This window comes from Chrysemys picta, chromosome 3 (genome assembly GCF_011386835.1).
Source record: "Chrysemys picta bellii isolate R12L10 chromosome 3, ASM1138683v2, whole genome shotgun sequence".
Classification (NCBI taxonomy): domain Eukaryota; kingdom Metazoa; phylum Chordata; order Testudines; family Emydidae; genus Chrysemys; species Chrysemys picta.
The window spans coordinates 194,469,624-194,490,404 of record NC_088793.1 but is presented as its reverse complement, the minus strand read 5'-3'; the positions used below and the strand labels follow the sequence as shown (position 1 = coordinate 194,490,404).

The 20,781-nt window shown below is 40.9% G+C and overlaps 1 protein-coding gene across 5 annotated transcripts in view; it reads right to left on the bottom strand.

Moving 5' to 3' along the window:
- WDPCP (WD repeat containing planar cell polarity effector) overlaps positions 1 to 20,781 on the bottom strand; it is a 249,225-nt gene that overhangs the window by 53,756 nt on the left and 174,688 nt on the right. For all 5 annotated transcript variants that reach the window (XM_005287202.4, XM_042857181.2, XM_005287204.5 and 2 more), the window contains one exon: positions 7,987 to 8,089. In XM_005287202.4, coding sequence (XP_005287259.3) covers positions 7,987 to 8,089 — 103 coding nt within the window. The remainder of the gene's footprint in view (positions 1 to 7,986; positions 8,090 to 20,781) is intronic.

Below are 20,781 nucleotides of genomic sequence, written 5' to 3'. Positions count from 1 at the left end.
GGTTGCAAAATCAAGCACTCAAAAGTTAGGAAATGCTTTTATTTAGGTTGACCTTTCAGTCCCAGTTTCCTTGTCCCAATCTCCACCACCCCAACTACCACTCCCATTTTACATCTCCCAGCCCCTACCCCTCCTTATCCTTCAGTCCCAGTTTCTGTCCCCCCTTTACTCCTTGTCCCAGTTTACCTACCCTACTAGGTTATGGTGTATGGGTGTTACACCATGGCTGGCTCTTCCCCATTGCTGAATTTTTTTCGGTCTGAAATATCATCTCAGGAAGACAAAAGCGACAGGTCTGGCTAGCCTCAAAGCTCTTAGTATCTTTTAGGACATAGATGGCAAATACTGTACTGGGGGTATTACAAATAAAATGGGAATCAATTCATTTAAAAATCAAGACCTAAAGTTGAACGGCCTCTTCATTTCATTTGACATTTTGGGTATTGGTACTTTTAAAAAAACAAGTCCCATTCTGTAGCAGACATTAAGTCACAATAAACAAGAAAAAAAAGTGAAGGAATGCCATAATTATTCTAAAAACCTGACTGAAAACTATAAATCTCTTTCAAGTTCAGGTACACAGAGCCTTGTGTAGACCCTCTGCAGCTAAGCAAAGCAGCTAGCCTTTGATGTACTTATAATTATTAGGGGCTTAAGATTATGTCTTTAGGCAAAGCTGCCTAGCAGTAGGAAAGCATAGATCAAAACTGACATCAGGACACAATGAAGTGAAGATAGGTGAAGAGGAGGCAAAAATAGTTTGGCATAACTCAAGTAAAACAAGTACCTGATGTGATGCTGCTCAAAGACAATGCAAGAAGTAAAGCAATTAGTGACCAGAACCTCTACAACATTAAGAGTTGAAGATTTATTTTCATTAATGTTTAGAAGAAATGAAAACGTTAAGTAACAAAAACTAAACAATAAAATCAAGCAGAACATTCAGACAGTCAATTCACAAAACCATGTAAAATATGTAACAACAACGAGGGTCTAACACGTCAACGGAAGGATTCAGGACTAAAGGTGCAGTAGGGCTGCAACCTGCAAGGAACTGAATGCTCTGAGTTCCCACTGAAACTAATGGGAATTGAGCGCCCTCAGCACCTTGCACGACCAAGCCCTAACCCAGCTGTCACTCATCCTGTTGTTCCTGACCTGGGGTACCTCAGGTCAGTGTGTGGTCCAGATCCAAAGTCCATTGACGTAAATGGGAATTTTTCTACGGACTTCAGTGGGTTTTGGATCAGATCCTATGTGCGGCAATAAGTATGCATAATTAAATGACTTAAAGAGATGAAGGGGAGCTTTATAATGCATTCATTATGCCTGGCACAGTATTCTGAAAGGTCACATGGTAGAGCTCATTTCTCACTATAGGTTAACTGCCAATTGTGTGTGAAAGGAGCATTTTGGATTCAAATGGGTATTTCTTTGCCTCCTGGGGGAATCAGTCATATTATTGGAATACTCTAAGCAAATGATTTGGCTCCTGAGGATTTGATTGACTTAAACTGGGAATCTAAATAAATGAACAGGAGCTCTGGTATTTAAATTGGAGGCCCTAACTTTTTAGAACACTTGAACATAAAGTTATGCACATCACGTCCCTTATCATTTGAAGGCTGGCACTGGAATATTCTGATCTGGAACAATTAGATATTGCTTTATTTTTACTGTACAACACAACTTTATTTTGGATAGCACCTTTTATACATACTATATCCCAAAACATTTTACAGCATGAAATAATAAATAACAGCAGAGGCAGAGAGAAATAAGGAGAAACGGTAAGTTTTCATCTAAAATTGTAAATGTGATGGAAAGACAATGAGGCAGGTAGATATGAGAAAGCTGTTTCAGATGGGAGGTGGCTCTCTCACCAGTAGTGGAGAGGGTGCGTGAGGGGACAGAAGAAAGGCTAGTGCTAGAAGAATGAAAGGAGTGGTGAGGGAACTGAAGAGAAATGAACTCTATCAGATAATAAAAATAAGAGAAACAAGAAGAGAAGATAAAGTATGAAGAACTCTAACACAAAGTGAAATGATGATGGCAAACTAGAGCAAAGCCAATCCCAGTGATTATTAGAGCAATCCCTAAGGATATGAATGAGCTGCTCAAGAACACCTTAGGAGTGCAAGACACCACGATCAGTGGCCTCCAAAAGACAGTGCTCTTAGACATTGTGAGAATTTCAAGGAAAGTCAAAGAGAACGAGTGCATCTGAGCACTTAAAATGCAGGAATTCTCCGACGGGTTTAACGGAACTCTTGACTACTCAAACCTACAGAGTCGGTTCGGGATCAGGATATATTGGTGACTTACAGGGATAAATTTTGGACAGTAACTTCCCCTTTTTATGCTTAAAGATCTTGTATGTTGTGAAGGCCATTTGTTTAAAAGAAATCCCCATGATATAATAGAAACTAATAATAGTAATAATACAATAACAATACCACCACCTTGTTTTTATACAGCTCTTTTCATCAGTAGATCTCAAAGCACTTTACAAAGATAGGCTAACGCAAGTTCCTGTATAATTACAAAAGCAAGGAGGGCAATTTTAAATTTGATTTTGAAATGCAAGTGGAACCAGTGGAATTCTCTGAGAATGAGGTGATCTGCCTGAGTTCTTTGTAGCTACTCCTCCTAGTTTTCTCCTACTATATAGTCTATGAGAAGAAATATTGCAGTATATCTGTATCATTGTAGCTAGGTATTTAAATATATATATATATATATATATATATATTTTAAGGGAAAAAACTCAATTTTTTTTCATGTCAACTAATGGACCACTAAGTAAGTCAGTCCCAGAGGGCTTTTTAGAACAGCGGAATTAACACATCTCCAGTTGTTTGATTAAGGTACCACTGTTAAAAATGTTGCCCAAACATTAGAGCTACTAATATTTTAAAATTAATTTCTAAGTAAAGGTATAGGGCTTCACAGTTTGCCTTTGAACTATGCAGCATTTATCTGTCTTTCTTGTCACAACATGAATCCCTTTTGGGTGAAAGCTATTGATTTGAAGGTTAAAATAAATTCATCTTGCTGGGCTCTAATGTAATTTGTTGGAAGCTGGCCTTGGGAAACTTTCTGACATTTACTACATATGCTCTTCATTGGGTATTCATAGTGCAATAATGTTTGAATGGCTGAGTTCTTTACCTCCATGATCATTATTAAACATGGCATTTCTTAACACATTGTGCCTTGTGAGTTCTTTGTAGCTTTGTAGCTGAGGTTTACATTAGCAATCTATAGGCTACTGAATTGAGCAGATGTGCTCTCCTACAGTGGATAAAACAATATCTAGTTATTTGTGCTCTGGTAGGGTATGTACAAGAGCGAATACAAATCCTCTACGTGTAAGCCTAGATTTCTCTTTACTCGATATTTTAAAAAACGTCTATATTGTTCACAGCAATACAGCTACCTGAGGAGTACAGAACAAGTTTCAGGACAAGGTTATAGTGAAATCACTGAGCCTTTGCCAAGAAGCTTGTGTTAAAGATCTGCTGTGGAAGTAATTCCACAGAATTTAACTTTGGTCCAAAACTAGATTAAAGACAGCCATAAAATCCATGGCCACCTGTCTCCAGTTCAAATTGGAGTTGGAGAAAAGGGAAGGACTTTGCATTTCTACTCTGAGAAAGTGTACAGTGCCATTATTTTGATCTCATAATACCACACGATGTATTCTCATAGGATTTCAAACATCAAATCTGTTGAGAATGCTTTCTCTTAAAAAGCTTTTATCGAATTAATCTAACAATGTCTGTTTAGGCCCAGATCAAGGGCAAGGAATAGCAGAGAGCCCAGCTGACTCCACTTTCCCCCTGCAAAACCCTGAGTGAAAATAGCTGTGTTTTACCTCCTGAAACACAAAGGAATTTCAATGGTTCTAAGTGTTTTCATCAGAATCATCCAGGCCTTCTTATTGGCCGTAGGATCCTTGGACAGTTGTTTCTTGGATATATGCATGGCAAACTCTGACCATATAAGGAGCTCAAATGAAGTACAAATCCAGAAATTACATTGAGGAAAAATTGCCTCCTTTGCAACATTAAGTCTGGCTTTTGCCATGTTACACTGAGCTATGGTCAAGATGAGTAAGCAATTAGCTCATTATTCAAGGCTGCAGTGCCACTACTATACATTAAAGTTGAGCATCGGCCTGCTAAACCCAGGGTTGTGAGCTCAATCCTTGAGGGGGCCATTTAGGGATCTGGGGCAAAAATCTGTCTGGGGATTAGTCCTGCTCTGAGCAGGGGATTGGACTAGATGACCTCCTGAGGTCCCTTCCAACCCTGATATTCTATGACTTCAGCAGTTTATAACTTTGTCAAAAAGTTTTAATCTAAATTGAAGCACGTTTGGTGCCAACACAGCTCCTGGGAAGATTTTGGCGACTTGAGGTTGTCTGAAGAAGGGATGTGGTACTCTCAAGAGTTCTGCAATCAGGGAAAAGCGTTTGGTCATACATTGTTTGAGTTACTGGGGAGTGGAATATGAGAGGGTGAGTTGGGGCCAGGGAGTACATATTACAGAATGTGGATGGGAGGGATTGGTACATAAATGGTTTGGGGGACAAATATTTAGAGAGGGAACTCATCCTCTGACCTTCATGAGACATCCCTTGATTTTACCATCATCTTACAGAGTCCCTTCCATACCTTAGCATAGAACTTGGGCCCAGCTGCCTCTATGATACACCACTTGCACATCTCACTGTTTGTTTGCTTTGACTGCTGCTTTCTCATTGAAATTTGCAGTGCAAGTGAAGGGCTTGATCTAGGAAGCCTCAAATGCTCTTGAGACAGAATAGAAGAAGAGAGGAAAGCAGGCAGATGGCATGGAGAGAAACAGGGAGTGGGAAACAGGATGGAAGAAAGGTCTGGGGTCACAAGATGGTGAAGAGGAAAAGTAAGAGGTGGGAAGGGAAAACAGATAAGGGAGCTGGATAAAACCCTGGCTTCAATAAAAGGGGCCTGGACACTCAGACTGTCTCTCAAAAATAACAAGGAGTCTGGTGGCACCTTAAAGACTAACAGATTTATTTGGGCATAAGATTTATTTGGGCACCTTAAAGACTAACAGATTTATTTGGGCATAAGCTTTCGTAGGTAAAAAACCCACTTCTTCAGATGCATCTCAAGTGAGGTTTTTTTACCCATGAAAGCTTCTGGCCAAATAAATCTGTTAGGCCTGGTCCACACTAACCCCCCACTTCGAACTAAGATACGCAACTTCAGCTACGTGAATAACATAGCTGAAGTCGAAGTACCTTAGTTCGAACTTACCACGGGTCCAGATGTGGCAGGCAGGCTCCCCCATCGACTCCGCATACTCCTCTCGTGGAGCAGGAGTACCGGTGTCGACGGCGAGCACTTCCGGGATCAATCCCAGAAGATGGATTGCTTACCGCTGGACCCGGAGGTAAGTATAGACGTACCCTTAGTCTTTAAGGTGCCACCGGACTCCTTGTTGTTTTTGTGGATACAGACTAACACAGCTACCCCCTGATGCTTGACATCTCTCAAAAATGGGAATCACAATACACTGGGGCAGCTGGTAACTTAATTTTTCTATGCATGCACCCTTAAATGCACATGTAGTATTTTGTACTACTGCATACATGGTCTGTAATGAAAGACTCTGTTGTAATACATACACTCCAAGAGGCAGAGTTAAGATTGTTGTTTGAACCATAACTCTGACACTTCTGACTTTTGCCTGATTCACTTCTCAGAGTTAGTGTTGCATTGACACTGTAATTTACATATAGGGTGGTCATTGATTTTGCTTTTGTTTTGAGTGGTTAAACAATGCCCAGGCCTAATAAAACCTTCTTTGCTAATGATTCTTCCTTGGGTCACAAATTTAAAATTAAAGCGGCATAATGCAAAAGTTCAGTATATGTTTACAAACAAAAGAAAACAAAACTGTTAACTCCGTTTTCAAGTACTTAGAGCCCTATCCAATTCCTGAACTCATGGTAAGATTCCCATTGATGTCAGGAGAAACTGAATCAAACCCACTGTTAATATACTGAGGCTTCGCTACAATTTATCAGGGGGGCATTGCATTTACTAAAAAATTTAAACCACCCTGATATTAATTATTTAGAGAATGACAACATCTTAAAGACCATGGTTAAAGATGATGGATTGACTTTATCATTTACAATGAAGGAGTTTACTTTAAAATAATAATAATTAGCAGTTACAGAGAGAGGGCTTTCCATTCAAGATTCTTAATACATTTTAAAAGCATTAATTTAACCTCATAAAATCTCTAAGTATTAGTATTTCTATTTTACACATAATGAAACAGACTCGGCAAGATTAAGGGCTAAACTTGTAGTATTAAGTGTGTACGGCTGCATATATACACGTGTGCCTGACTCGCTCATACACGCAAATATGCAATGAGCCCATGCAAATCAGGTTTTTACAGGCACACATAGCCCATTAGGCATTGAACTAGCCACATGCACATAAAAATACTTGACTTTCGCGTGTACATTAGCATTTGCATTCACAATCAGATATGTACAAATGTAAACTCACAGTTATAATCTTCTATTTTTGACAGTCTGGCCCCCAAAAAACTTGCCTAGCCCAAGTTCACACAATTTTTTTTAACTCCAAAGCCTATGTCTTAACCACAAGATCATCCTACTCTCTTATCATGTGACAATAGGAAAGGATCACAGAAAGAGATGATTTGCTCTGACACTCAGCAAAGAACAGCATTGGAATAAGGAAAATGGTATTATACATATTACAGATAAAGCTGCAGTGATGGGCAACCTGCGGCCCGCAGGGCACATGCAGCCCTCAGGGTAATCTGCTGGCGGGCCGTGAGACAGTTTGTTTACATCGACCGTCCGCAGGCATGGCTGCCCGCAGCTCTCAGTGGCCGCAGTTCGCCATTCCTGGCTAATGGGAGCTGCAGGAAACGGCGCCAGCATGTCCCTGTAGCCCGCACCGCTTCCCGCAGTTCTCATCGGCCGGGAACGGCAAACCGCGGCCACTGGGAGCTGCGGGCGGCCATGCCTGTGGATGGTCAATGTAAACAAACTGTCTCACGACCTGCCAGTGGATTACCCTGGCGGGCCGCAGATTGCCCACCACTGGCTGCTATGCTCTTTCTTTCTCTCTTACATAGGGCTCTTGCCTAGAATCTTCTCCGGACTTCCCCGCCCTCTGAATTCTGCTACAAATTTAAAGAAACAGAACAGTCTCCATATCTTTACACGTCTCTTTAAAGAGATTAAGTGAAAACACAAGAAATGATCAAGCCTTCTACTTTGCGGGGGGAAGAGAGGTGCAAATTGTTTTGCCTAGCTTGCTGAGCTACTGGTGGCCCAACTATGGGCACAGTCCTGCAATCTTTACTCACATAGATATTTCTTACTCAAATGCCAAGTCCCATTGACTGCACCAGACCTACTTTAGAGCCAGATGGTGAAGCCCCCCTTGCTCAGACTGGAGAGCATTTATCTCACCTGAGTACTTCCAGAGGCCTCACAAAGTGAATCCCATTGTCTTCACCGGGACTACTTGAGGGAGTAAATGCTCAGCCAGGTGAGTAAGGTTTCCACAATCTGGTCCTTAATAAATAAAGTTTACTTGTGTGAATAAGGATTTCAGGATCAGGACCCTTCGCACCTGATCTCATTACAATGTGCATGGAATTCATTAACCCTTTTTCTTATTTTCTATAAAACTGTGGTGATTTACTCTCTTTTGCTTTGCAGCCCGCACATTGACACAATTCTCACTTCTATACCCAAAGGCAAAGCAATGCTGTTTTCATAAGCTTACCTTCTTCCCCACAAATAAAGACCACCACCTCCTTTTCCAAGAAAACAATTCAAATTAACCAATAACCCCCTACAAGTATAACATCGTGGTGATGCAGAACAAGTATTGATTAAAACAAAAAGGGCTTTTAAAAAAAAGCATTAATTCTTACCAACTCCCGTAGTTATTGATTCTGCATCAATGTCGTTAGCTTTTTTCTTTGCCACTTCAGCTAGTGCCAATTCACCCTTATCTACTGCAAGGTAATGGATGTCCTTTGGAAATAAAGCAAAATAAAAGATTAATCTAAAATGAATCAGACAAGTAACAAAGGAGAATTTGAAAGAAAGAGGCTCTTTTCTTGCTTAGATTGCAAACACAAATGGAACAGATGAACCTACTGTTATATTTTAATTTTCTTTGTACTATTCTTTCCCTATGCAAATTTATTAACTCTACTCACGTTGTTGAAAGAAAAGTCTCTGGTTAATACATAAAACACTGACCCTCCATGAGCTGATGAAAGTCAGGCTGATGACTTTGCATGTATAACTGAAACTTTAGCTGGATGCATTAGGAGTCTGGTGCAGCTGTCCTGACATGAACTGAAGAGGGATTGGCTGGAAGGTGGTTTGCTTGTCTTGTTTGTGAGGCCATGTTCTTTACATCTAACCAAAAGCGCAGGATGACTCCTGATCTAATGCTAATGTTTGTGATGCAGCATTTCCATATGAGAGTTTTGGGCTAAAGCTATGCTGGAATAGGTTTCAGTGTAATGATTGTCCTATTGCATAGTAAATTCTTTGTGTGAGGTGATTCTCACTGCAATGATACTGGAGGTACAGTACAGAGACTAACAGTGCTCAGTGACTTGAACATTCAAATAGATGATGAGATTTCTGAGTCAACTCAGGATTTCATGGCCACTATGACAACCATGGGTTTAATCGCAGATGACTGTAGGCTAAGCTCATATAGTTGGCCACACTGGATCAGAGCGCTGTATATTATTCCCAAGTCATGGGCCCATCGTTGCCTCCTGTAATTTGAGGTCAGTGTCCACCTATCCTTAAGGGAAGAGGGATCTGTTTTGATGGTCTAACCTTTGAGGGTAATGCCTCTCTGACATGGATGTGCACCAACAGCCAGGCACAGTTTTGCTTACTGTAGTAAATGAAGAGTACTTCCTTGTAACTGAGGTTCTACGAGGAGAAGTCTGCCTCGTCACACTCATGGGATGTGCTAGCTGGTGCAGCTCTGATGGTGGAACCTTAGCTAGCCATGCCCACTGGAGGGCTCACATGCCCCCTCCTGTCCCTACCCTCACTGTTTCAGAATGTTTGAGGGGTGAGGCTACAAAAGGGGAAGTGGCGCTCACACTGCCTCAGCTCCTTCTACTGCCTCCTCAGGTCTGTGTTGTAATTAGGACTCTAACGAAGAGGGGAAGATGGGTGGGAAGTGTGACCATGCAGAGTCCATCTTGAAAAACCTCTGTTACAAGTAAGGAACCACAGAGTGGCTTCTGCACATTCCCACTCATGGGCTAGACTGGCTAGCAGTACTCCTTCAAAGGAAGATGAAATGAGGAGTTCTAGTGAAAAATGCAACTGTAGGACTGCACTGCCAAATTGAACATCCGACCTAGAGGCTAGATCCAAGGCATGCTGCTCTGTGAAAAGTATGGATGAACCTCCAAGTGGCAGTTTTCCAGATCTCTACAATTGGCGTAAGTCTGAGATATGCAGACGATGCCACCTTAGCCTAGTAAAGTGTGAGACTTAATTCCCTGGGGAAGAGGTATTGAAGCCAAAAAAGTATGTCTCCTGAATGAAGCGTCTAATCCATCTAGACAACAATTGTCAAGAAATAGGTTACCCTTTTTTATTTTCTGCACAGGAAAATAGGAGAACATCTAAAGTTCTTTGTCCTATCTAAAGAGTAAGCCAAAGCTCTGTTTACTTCTAAATCATTCTAGTAGTGTGTGTAGCATGGCTTCAGCCCTATGGGCAAGAGGTTTGGGGCAAAAAAGATGAAAGATTGAAAGATGAAATAAAGAACATTCTCCCAGAGGTTCATAAGGTTGTTTCATTAATTGTGTGAGAACCAAGTTAAGATCCCACAGTGGAGGGATCCCCTTCATGGGGGATCGCTAGGTAAATTCCTTTACTGACTCATGTGTGAATACTGACTTATTGTTAACCAGAGTGTGAAAACCAATATGTCTGATAAACAGCGTTTAATCAAGGATAAAGACAGAACAGGAATTTTGAGATTAAGCATGATTTGGACTGGGTCTGATGAAGGAGGTATGCTATTTTCAACTGCCCACATAGAGAACACATTTTAACACACTCCATTTTCTAGTTGATTCTTTCCTAGAATTAATTAAAATAGTTTGTACATCAGCTGAACATGAAAGCTTGAAGTTAGTTAGAAACCTATCGTCCATGCTGTCAGCTGGAGAGAGTTTGGGTCTGGGTGACAGACTCAACTGCTCTGGTGGGTCAATAAATCTAGATAGACCGGAAGGGTCTTGAAGTTCCCTGTCAACAGGTGGAGTAGGATTGGGAACCCTTGTTGCCTGGCACAAGCCAAGGTGATTAGAATAATACTGGTCTTGTCCGGCTTTATCTTGTGTATGACCTTCAGCATGGGGGGGGGGGTGGAAGTACCCAAGAACCCTTGATTCCATAGTAGGAGAAATGCATCTGAGATCGAATGATTGTCTATCCCCATCCTCAGAACAAACATCTGACACCTCATATTTATTTGGTTGCTAATAGGTTTATGGCTGGGTGTTCCCACTGTACAGAGATTCCCTGTGCTTCTGATGTCTTCAGGGACCACTCTTGTGTATCCACGTTGACCCTACAGGGTTGATCTACTAGGTCATTGTTCTTTCCTGCATATATAGTGCTATCAGAAATACACTACGAGTAATGCACCATTCGCATAATAGCACTTCCCTGCAGAGCCAGGGAGAGTGGTCTCCTCCCTGCTTGTTTATATAATAAACTGCTGTGGGACTGTCTGTGACCACTTGAACAATCTTGTGTTGCACAGGAAGTAGAAAAGCCTTTAACACCCAATGAATTCTAGAAGGTTTTTGTGGAATCTTGTCTTGGGGGTCAATGACTTCTTGCATTGAAGGTGTGGCAATGAGCTCCCATCCTACATTGGATGTATCCACAGTGACAGTCACTGATGGTGCTGGAGGGCTGTACTGTACATCCTGGAGCACATTTTATGGTTGAGTTCACCACTGTAACGATAGCAGCACCTTTGTCAGAATGATTAGTTTCTGATACATGCTATTTATGCTCTGTCTGTAGTTGGCGAACAGCCAGTGTTGAAGGGTTCTCATCTTTAGATGAACATATGGAATGACATAGGTTATTAATTAATCAGAGGTAGAATATTACTTGCTGAGATGATTGAGTTTGTAGACTGTGTGTAGCAACTTGGATGGTTTCAAATCCTTCTCGAGGAAGAAGAGCTCTGTTTAGCTGATGATAGGTATTGATTTAGTCCATTCCAGATCAGATTTTTTTGATTTATCAGGAACCTTGGATTTTCAAAAAGGATACAATATGAGAAAATGGCTTTGCAAAGATGATTTTCTGATTATGTTTTTTTATTAGGCAATTATCCAAGTAAAGATAAGCATGTATCCCTTTCCTTCGCAAGTAAGCGGTTACCACGGACAGGCAGTTTGAATATCCTGAGGGTGGCAGACAGGCCAAACAGAAGGACTGTGTATTGATAATGGTTGTTTCCTACTGTAAAGCTGAGGTATTTGTCATGGAATTTCTTAATGAAGATATTTAGTTTCCTTAGATCCATGATTGGTCAGAGACCACCACCTTTTTTGGGAACCAAGAAGTATCTTGAATAGAACCCTTTCCTTCTGAATTCCATTTGGACCTCCTCCACCACTTCTATTTTGAGAAGAGCCAGAACCTCTGATCTCAACAGACTCTTGTGAGAGGGGTCCCTGAACAAGGAGGGGAGTAGGGGATTGGAAATAATCTCAAGCTATATTGGATACCAACTGTGGATTATCCTAATTTAAACTGTCAAATGTGGGACCTGGGGCTTGGTCCTAAAGACATTACAGAAGGTTGTTTGCCTCTTGTCTTGATTTAAAATTACTTCTTTGTTGAGAAGAGTGCTGTGGATCTCCTTGGATACTTCAGATAATAGTGTCTCCTCTACATCAGGTGTAAAAGAAGAGAAGGAAGGGTACTGTTGCCTTTGACATCTGGAGAGGGACATCCCTGGTTTTCTTCCTGGTTGCTAAGAAATGCCCAGAGACCCGGCAGTATATCTAGTCTCTTTCATTCTTTCTAGTTCTCTTTGGTCCTGATACTGAAAAGACCCTCGCCTTCAAAACGGAGATCCTCAACTTTTGCTTTGGTTTCTGGTGGCAGTCCTGACAATTAAAGACAAGCTGTCACAAGGTGCTCCCTTTGCTACCCAGTGTGCCATGCTGCCTGGCCCGTTTGCATGGTCTCTTATTCACAACATACTCACAGTTTGTTCCTTTCTGCCATGTGTCCCTTTAATCTCAGATTCCAGGCACTGCAGAACCTAGCAGGAGGATCCTTCCACCCAGCTATCTCAGCCACACCCAGCTCACTCTCTGAGCTCCCCTCTTTACTTCCCATTCCTGCCAATTGTATAACTTCCCCTGGCTGAGCTAATTAACTCATTAGCCTTATCATTGCCCACAAGTGTCAACAATCCCCACATTACAGGCTAATTGATCCCAATTAAGCCTGTGATTCTCCGTTACACAATTACCTAAGTGAGCACTGTCACACAGGCAAACCTTCTCATTGAAGTAGCAGACAAAGCACCTCTGACCACAAAATCTGAGGAGTCAAAGATCACCTTGAAGACATATTTTTCCATTTGCTGAGTTTCCATTATGATCACATTTGCCAAACTTCCTCCGCTTGTCAGGAAGGAATTTGGAGGATATTAATAATTTTTCCCAAAGGTGATATTGGAAGTGAGCCATGACAGCTTGATAGTTTGCTACCTTTAAACCTAAAGTGGAGGAAGAGAAAACTTTTTTCCCCATCTTTCTCTGACGGACTAGAATGGATCAATCCCCTTTCCGACCTTTAGATAGCTGCCTCTACTACCAGGAAATATGGGGCAGGATGGGTATGAAAACACTCTTGGGGAATTTATCTGCTTGTTGCCTGGAAAGTGACTGGATTAGATGAGATGAGCTTAGTTGGGTGTAAAAGCCCATCCAATAAAAGCAGAAAAAATCTGATGGAGGAATGAGAGCCAAAGATGTCAAACACTGGATGTGACGTTTCTTCTACGGCAGATGTTGGTAACTTCAGTGTGGATGCCATCCTGACATGTAATTGCACCCGCAGACGGAGATTATGCAGAAGACACTCAGATGTTCTGATGGGGAGATGTCTGGTTGTCAGCGTCAGGATCTGCATCCTACATCCCTTGTGTCATGTACTTCTGATATTGCATCAGCAATCACAGTAGGAGACTGTGTTCCTTTTCTGGGTTTCACAGATCAATCTGGTAGCTTTAGATACTTAGGAATTAAACCCTGAGGTCCCAAAGGGGGTTGCATTTGATCAGAATAAAATATGTGATATGGATCCAGATCTGAAGGAGTTGGCCAAAGGGGCCGTGTTGGCTATGGATGCATATGCCAGTTGGACCAATACTCACCCACTGGATCTAGTTCATAATCCTAGCCACAAAGTAGAAATGGTTGGGATTTTGAATGTCTCTTGTTCAGGGGTATGCACAAGGAGGGCAATGCCCCCCAATAATTGGCTGGGGCACAGAACTCCTCCAGCCCTGGGGTCACGGCAGTGCGAGTGAGCTCCTCGGGCCACAGAGGGAGCTGACTGCTTCTCCGGCCCCATGGCCATGAGGGGAGAGCGAACTTCTCCGGCCCTGGGACCACGGGGGAGAGTGAACTCCTTGAGCCCCGGGCCATGGTGGGGGCACAGAACACCATCAAATTTTTATTTCTGGGCACATCCCTGCTTTTGTTTAAATTGTGGATGGCTTGAGGAAAGAGGAAGAACCTCTAATTCCATTTGCAGGAGTGTTTCCAATCTTGGATCCAGTGCAGAAGGTAGAGGTGAAAGCAATGGTCCTGCAAGGATAGTATTAGTGACAGCAGCTTGGTCAGAGAACCAAAAGGTGCCTTGGAAGGGGGGATCTGCCATACAGGAATCTTCAAAAGGATGCCAAAGTTAACTTAAAAGTGGTAAAAACCACCCATCTGAAAGTGTAAATGCTAACCGTGTGCAATCTTAACCATCTAAAACCTAAGCAAAAAGTTTCATAATGCACTTTTATTTAAACACAATTTGGATTGAAGGTCCAGAGAGGTTCCAAGTCCATCGCTGATGGTGGCTGGAAGGAACCGAGTGGCTGGAGGGCCGAGTCCCCTTTCATAGCCTTGCCCATAGAATATTCAGGAACAGTGAGGGGTGGCCCAGGAGGGGAGCTGTGAGCACTCCAATGGGCACTACTAGTTAAGGAACTATCATCAGAACTGCACTCACTGGCACAACTCATGAGCGGGAATATACAGAAGCTACTCAGAGAACACTTATTTCACATGTGGCAAAAGCAAAACACCTTCTCATTATCTTTTATCGTAAAGATAAAAATCCAAAGAGATATTTTATTCTGCACTCTAACTGCATGCAGGAATGTAAAGGGAATGGAATCTTTCCTTGAGACAGTGTCTCCAAGTAAAAAAGCCACAGCTATCTCCCAGACTCAGAGAGCTTCTGGTGAGAATATCCTTCTACATCTGTCAGAGGGGTAGCCGTGTTAGTCTGAATCTGTAAAAAGCAACAGAGGGTCCTGTGGCACCTTTAAGACTAACAGAAGTATTGGAGCATAAGCTTTCGTGGGTGAATGCCCACTTCATCAGACGCAAGTGTTATCTGATGAAGTGGGCATTCACCCACGAAAGCTTATGCTCCAATACTTCTGTTAGTCTTAAAGGTGCCACAGGACCCTCTGTTGCCTTCTACATCTGGATTTTCTGACACCTTAATTTAGTGGACAAAAACCCTAATGGCACAAGCTGAAGGGTAACAGTTCTGGAAGACAGGTTTCAGAGTGGTAGCCGTGTTAGTTTGTATCAGCAAAAAGAACTAGGAGTACTTGAGTCACCTTAGAGACTAACACATTTATTTGAGCATAAGCTTTCGTAGGCTAATGCCCACTTCATCAGATGCATGCATGCTTTAGCCCACGAAAGCTTATGCTCAAATAAATTTGTTAGTCTCTAAGGTGCCACAAGTACTCCTAGTTCCGGAAGAGGAGCAGAAGATAGAGAGATGAAAAGAAATATGAGACTGACAGAAAGGAAAAAGAGGGGGAAAGACAACAGCCATATTCCAAAAACATTTCCCCCCTAATTTTGTAAAAAGATAAATAAGATTTAAGGAACAAAATGTCACCTAACAGTATTTTTTCATTAAAATCTCTCTCTTTCTCTGTATGTTACCATCAGTTTCACAGATCTTCTCCCTTTGTCATCCCTTACCATGCTTGTGACCCTTTGGCTTGCTCTGCATTAGCTTGTCAACCTTAAAACATATAGGGAAAGACGAATGACTGCTTGAAAAGATGGCTTGTCAAATACTCATTTGTCTCTCCCACATCTAATTGCACCAACAGTAGTATTGAAATTAAAGTACATGAGTGGAAGAGCCAGGAGCATCAGAAAAAACACTAGTGAAGGGTGAAGGGTCAAGGAGGAGGAACTGCAGTTCCTCAGAATGAAGGGGTGCGGACTTTCAGAATCCCAAAGTCTGGATGTTTTTGGATCATCTTCTGAGCACAAACACAGGTGTGATTTAACAAGAATGTGGCAAGTGTCTTGGGGCAAAGTAATTAGTTAGAAACTTGCTGCAAACACTGTACTTCCTCTGTGTAGAGGGGCCTGAGTCACAAAAGTTATGATGTTTATCAAGATTTAAAAGTTTAAAGACCTGAAGAAGAGCTTTGTGTAGGCTCAAAAGCTTGTCTCTCTCACCAACAGAAGTTGGCCCAATAAAAGATATTACCTCATTCCACTTGTCTCTCTAAAAGTTGATACTGTCAGCTTACTCAAGATAACAGCTATAAATTAGATGGCTCTGGGATGAGTCATTTGCATGTATGGCTAGGATCTACTCTCACATCTACAGATTACAGGGGAAATTTGGGAGTTGGGAGCCTAATTGTCCTTTGTGCCTTTAAAATGTCCCCATATATTAAGTTTAGAGGTTCTGGTTTTCAATATAAACGGAATATAACAATGATTGTAGATTTTCAAGAATTCATTTTAAATAATATAAGGTGGAGAGGAATTTTATTAAAAATAAACCGAATATGGCAAGATTCCCTTAAAGGGATTTTCAACAGAAATTTCATCTTGTAAACTTACAATCAGTATTTACTTCCTGTTCATGTTCTCTGCAATTTCATTCCAGCTCATGTGGCCACATGAGGAGCAGATTTTGTTTAGGTGGTTACAGTGTTGAAACTTAAGATGTAAACAATAAAATGAGACTGCTTAAAATGTATGATTATTTAAAAAAACAAAACAATGTTTGTGTGATTTTTATTGATAATGAAACCACCAATTTCTGCCCAGATGTATGCAGCTGAGATTCATAAACCTGTAAAACCAGTTTTGTTTTAAAGGAATTTACAAGACACTAAAATATCCAAAACCAAACACTAAAATGAGTAAAGATAGAAACCAAACCCTACAATCCCTAATTCTATACATACATATATTTATAGATTAAAAATATATTATTTATATATTTATATTTAATTATAACAATTTTTCAGACTCTCAGTCAATGGGTTCCTGGATCAAATGATGATATTACCCAGAGAAAATAGGATTTTCTGTCCAAATCCTCTCCTCTTCTTCCTTCCCCCATGTAGTGATAACACTACAATCTTCTCTGTCACCTGGGCTCAGAATCTGAAGGTCATTTTTGTCTTCTCCCTTTTATTCTCCTCTCACATCAAGACTGTGTCCAGATGTCCTGTTTCTTCCTCTATGAGAGCTTCAAGACTCACCCAATCCTCTGTGTCTAAATAGCTAAAACTCTCAGCCATGTCTCAATCATCGCTTGCCTTGATTACTGCAGAATCTCGTCTCTAGTCTTCCTGACTCTCAACATTGCCCCATACAAGTATATCCAAAATATGGCCACAAAGATTTCTCGCCTGTCATTCTGATTATATCACTCCACTTCTTGAATCACTTCACTAGCTTCTCCTCTATTACATCAAATATAAACTTCTCACATTCACTTATCTACATTACTTTGCTCCTTCTTGCTGATCCGAACTAATCTCTTATTTAGAGTGACCGGATGTCCTGATTTTATAGGGATGGTCCCGATATTCGGGGCTTTGTCTTATATAGGCGCCTATTACTCCCCCACCTCTGTCTCGATTTTTCACACTTGCTATCTGGTCACCTATTACATTCACGCCAGTGATGTGAGTCTCGATACTCCAGTAAGTCTGATTCTTCCACACGCATCTCCATGCCTTTTTCATGCTGCAACCAGTACATGGACTATCCTCCCAACTGTGATCCATAATGCCGCTCACTCTCATTGTTATATGCCTCCTGAGAATACACTTCTTCTCAGGTGTCCACAAAAATTAAGTCAATAACATTCAGTCACATCTGCACTCTGTGTATAAGAGAACCACCAAGAGGTGTATATCCCTAAACTGGGTACCACCTACACGACTGTATTGCTTTAACCCTAGTCCTTCTTTCCCATGTCTCCTCCCTACTGATTGTTCCCTCACTCATTTTGTCACATCTAAAATTTAGAATGTGAGCAAATGTATGCAATTAGGGCAGGGAATATGTCTTTGTCGGTTATCATGTAAGTGCATCTCACACTTCTGAGAACTATACAATAATAAGACAGATTGCGAGCATCCGAAGATCAAGTGGGGAAAGGATAAGGTTTGGGATGAAGAATAGCGAGTCCCCAGAATGAAAGGGTGATGCCTTTCAGAATCCCAAAAGTATGGATGTGCTTGGACCAGTTTCTGAGCACAAACAAAGGTGTGATATAACAAGAATGTGCAAGTGCCCTGGGGCAAAGTAATCAGTTAAGAGCTTGCAGCGAACACTGTACATCCTCTGTGTGTAGGTCTGCCGTGGTTGTCAGGCGAGAGGGGCCTGAGTCCAAAAAATTATGATTTTTATCTAGATTAAAAAGTTAAAAGTTTATACTGTCAGCTTACTCGAGATAGCTGAAAATCAGATGGCTCTGGAACAAGTCTGAGCTTACAAATATTTGAATATGTAGCCAGATTCTGTCCACGTATATAATAACGTTTATATCGATTATGTTTAGGGATTCTGGTTTTTAGTTTAAACTGAAAGCAGCACCGATTGTAATTTTTTTTTTAAATAATAAAGTCGGTGGGAAAACAACTACAGAAAATGACAACGTTCCTTTAAATGTACTTTCAACAAACAGAAATTTGCACTTTGTTTACTGTAAATTACAGTCTGTATTGCTCCCTGTTCATGTTCTTGGATTTTCTTCTTGGTCCTGTGTGAAGGCACTCAGATAGTACGGTAATGGGGACCCTATCAGCACCTCACATAGATAGAACAGCAGCCTGGTAAGTGGCCTTTTTTCGTGTGGTTATGCAGAGTGCTTTAATGTTGGAAGCAAAAAATAAATATGACAGTTTAAAAAACCCTATTGTAAGTTATTTTTAAATACCATTTTATATAACTTGTCATACTAATTAAACCACCAATTTCCGCCCAAATGTGTGCAGTCACTCTATATAACAGGAGTCCAGAATTGTCTCTCTCTCTCTGTCTGTCATTTTGACACTTAGAATGTGTGTTGGGTCCGTGTGTAGCATGGGAAATGCTAGAAGTAAGCTGAGAGCTCTTTTTGTTTAGAACATCACCTGGTTCAATCATCACTGAGATTCACGGTCTGTTAACATCTACTTTTTAAACTTCTCAGCCATTTTCGCCTTATGTTTTCCGAATTATGCCCATATGACAGCACAGGCTTTCACCTCATATTCAAATTAACCTACCAAATGGGATTTTATTAGGAAATTACAAAACATGAAATGAGGAAAAAAGAGAAACCAAAACCCAGATTCCCTTACTATGTACATCAACGAATGAAAACAAAACAATGTAATAAAATTCTTAACATGATTGTAACAGATTTTTTTCACATAATCAACCAAGAGATTATCACGTCAAATATCACATTACCTATCAGAAACAAGCAGGAAAATAGATTTTCCTGCTGGCTATCAAGAGTATGTTGAAATGGCTGGCTTTTACCATTTAACAATTTGATTAGTTCCAGGAGCTGCTTTTTATGCTCATCTTTGCAACTTATGCAGAGCTAGCCCTCAGTGAGCAGAAGTCATCTGAAACCCTGTTGCGCATATGTCTATAGGATATTTCTGGGCAAAATTCCAACATTTCTTCAGAAATTACTTACACTTTCCTCATCAGTGTCTCACCCAAGGTCTGACACTTTTATTAACGTGCCTTTTGCTCGGGTTTCTGCTACCTTTGGTACAGTGGATGGCCTTTTGAATTTTCAGCAGCGGAGAGCTGGAACACACTACAAAAGGATTTAAAGCTAACAACCCTTATATCGCTTGATCTTTTCTGTCATAGATTGGATCAGTCATCGTCCAATAAATGTAACTGTTATTCATGATATATTATGTCCTCTTCTATTTTACTTTTTTTTTTTTAATTGAACTTTGTGGGAGTTTATATAATTGATGGATTTGTATGTGACGCGGTGCTAGGAGTGTTGCAGAGGAATATAGCAGTGTCTGAATGTGTATTATTATAGCATCATGTTAGTGATGCTATAGTGATAGCTGAGGAAGAAACTTTCAGTATGAATCCCTGTCTTCAGATACTTTTAATTTTATGAAAACAAATAGATTTTGGACTGAATTTTCTCATCCTATCTCACAATCCCAAGATAGTTTGTTATAAAGGCTTAAGAAAAGGGTGTACCATAACGTATGCATTAAGATCTAAATTTAAAAGTATATACTTAGATTGTAAACGGTTCAGGGTAGAGACCACCTCTTTGTTATATATGTTGTGTGCCTAGCACAATGGGACTGACGCCTCCACGTGTTACCCCCATGCAAATAAACAATAATTTCTGAGGTATACGTGGCTTTGAATTTCCCAAATGTTGTATGTTTAAAATTTCAGCCCTATGACTGTTACCTAAATGTAAGTATTGCTTGTTCGTTTTTTATAAATGAGCATTTGCACTTCACTGAGTGGTGAATAAGCAATGACAGGCTTACTGGGGAGGTGTATTTTGATGGGGGATTTGAAAGAGAGAGGGTGGATCCTGCTTCCTGCACAGGGTTAGGGAAAGCATATTAGGCACTAGAAACTGCAGGGAAGGCAAGGGCACATTATAAAAGGATTGATTCTGAAGCCAGGACGGAGTAACTGAAATGTAAAGCATTCCACTCACGTGAAACAGCTGTGAGATCAGAATCAGGCCCCAAAAGAGCAGTTATGGGGGAGGGTATTGCTGGAGTAAAGGGAGTGAGACAAAGAAAAAGAAAAGATGAGAGGAGAGTGTCAACTTGATGTGGAAGGGGAGAGGGAGCCAGTGGATTGGTTTGGAAGGGGAAGAGATACCAGAGCCATTAATGCACAAATGTAACAAAAAGCACATTACAAATATACTCAAATAATAACATGGGCCCAATTCTGCTTTCATAGACATGGTTAAAATTGCCACTGTTTTCCTGTGTAAGCCAGAGCAGAAATTTGCCCTGAGGGTCTAATTTAGACCAACAAAAGGAGGGAAATGCAAAGTTAAGCCCTCCATTGTAATATCTTCTGCTGCTATTGAATTGTGTCTACTGCTTCCCCAGGGCA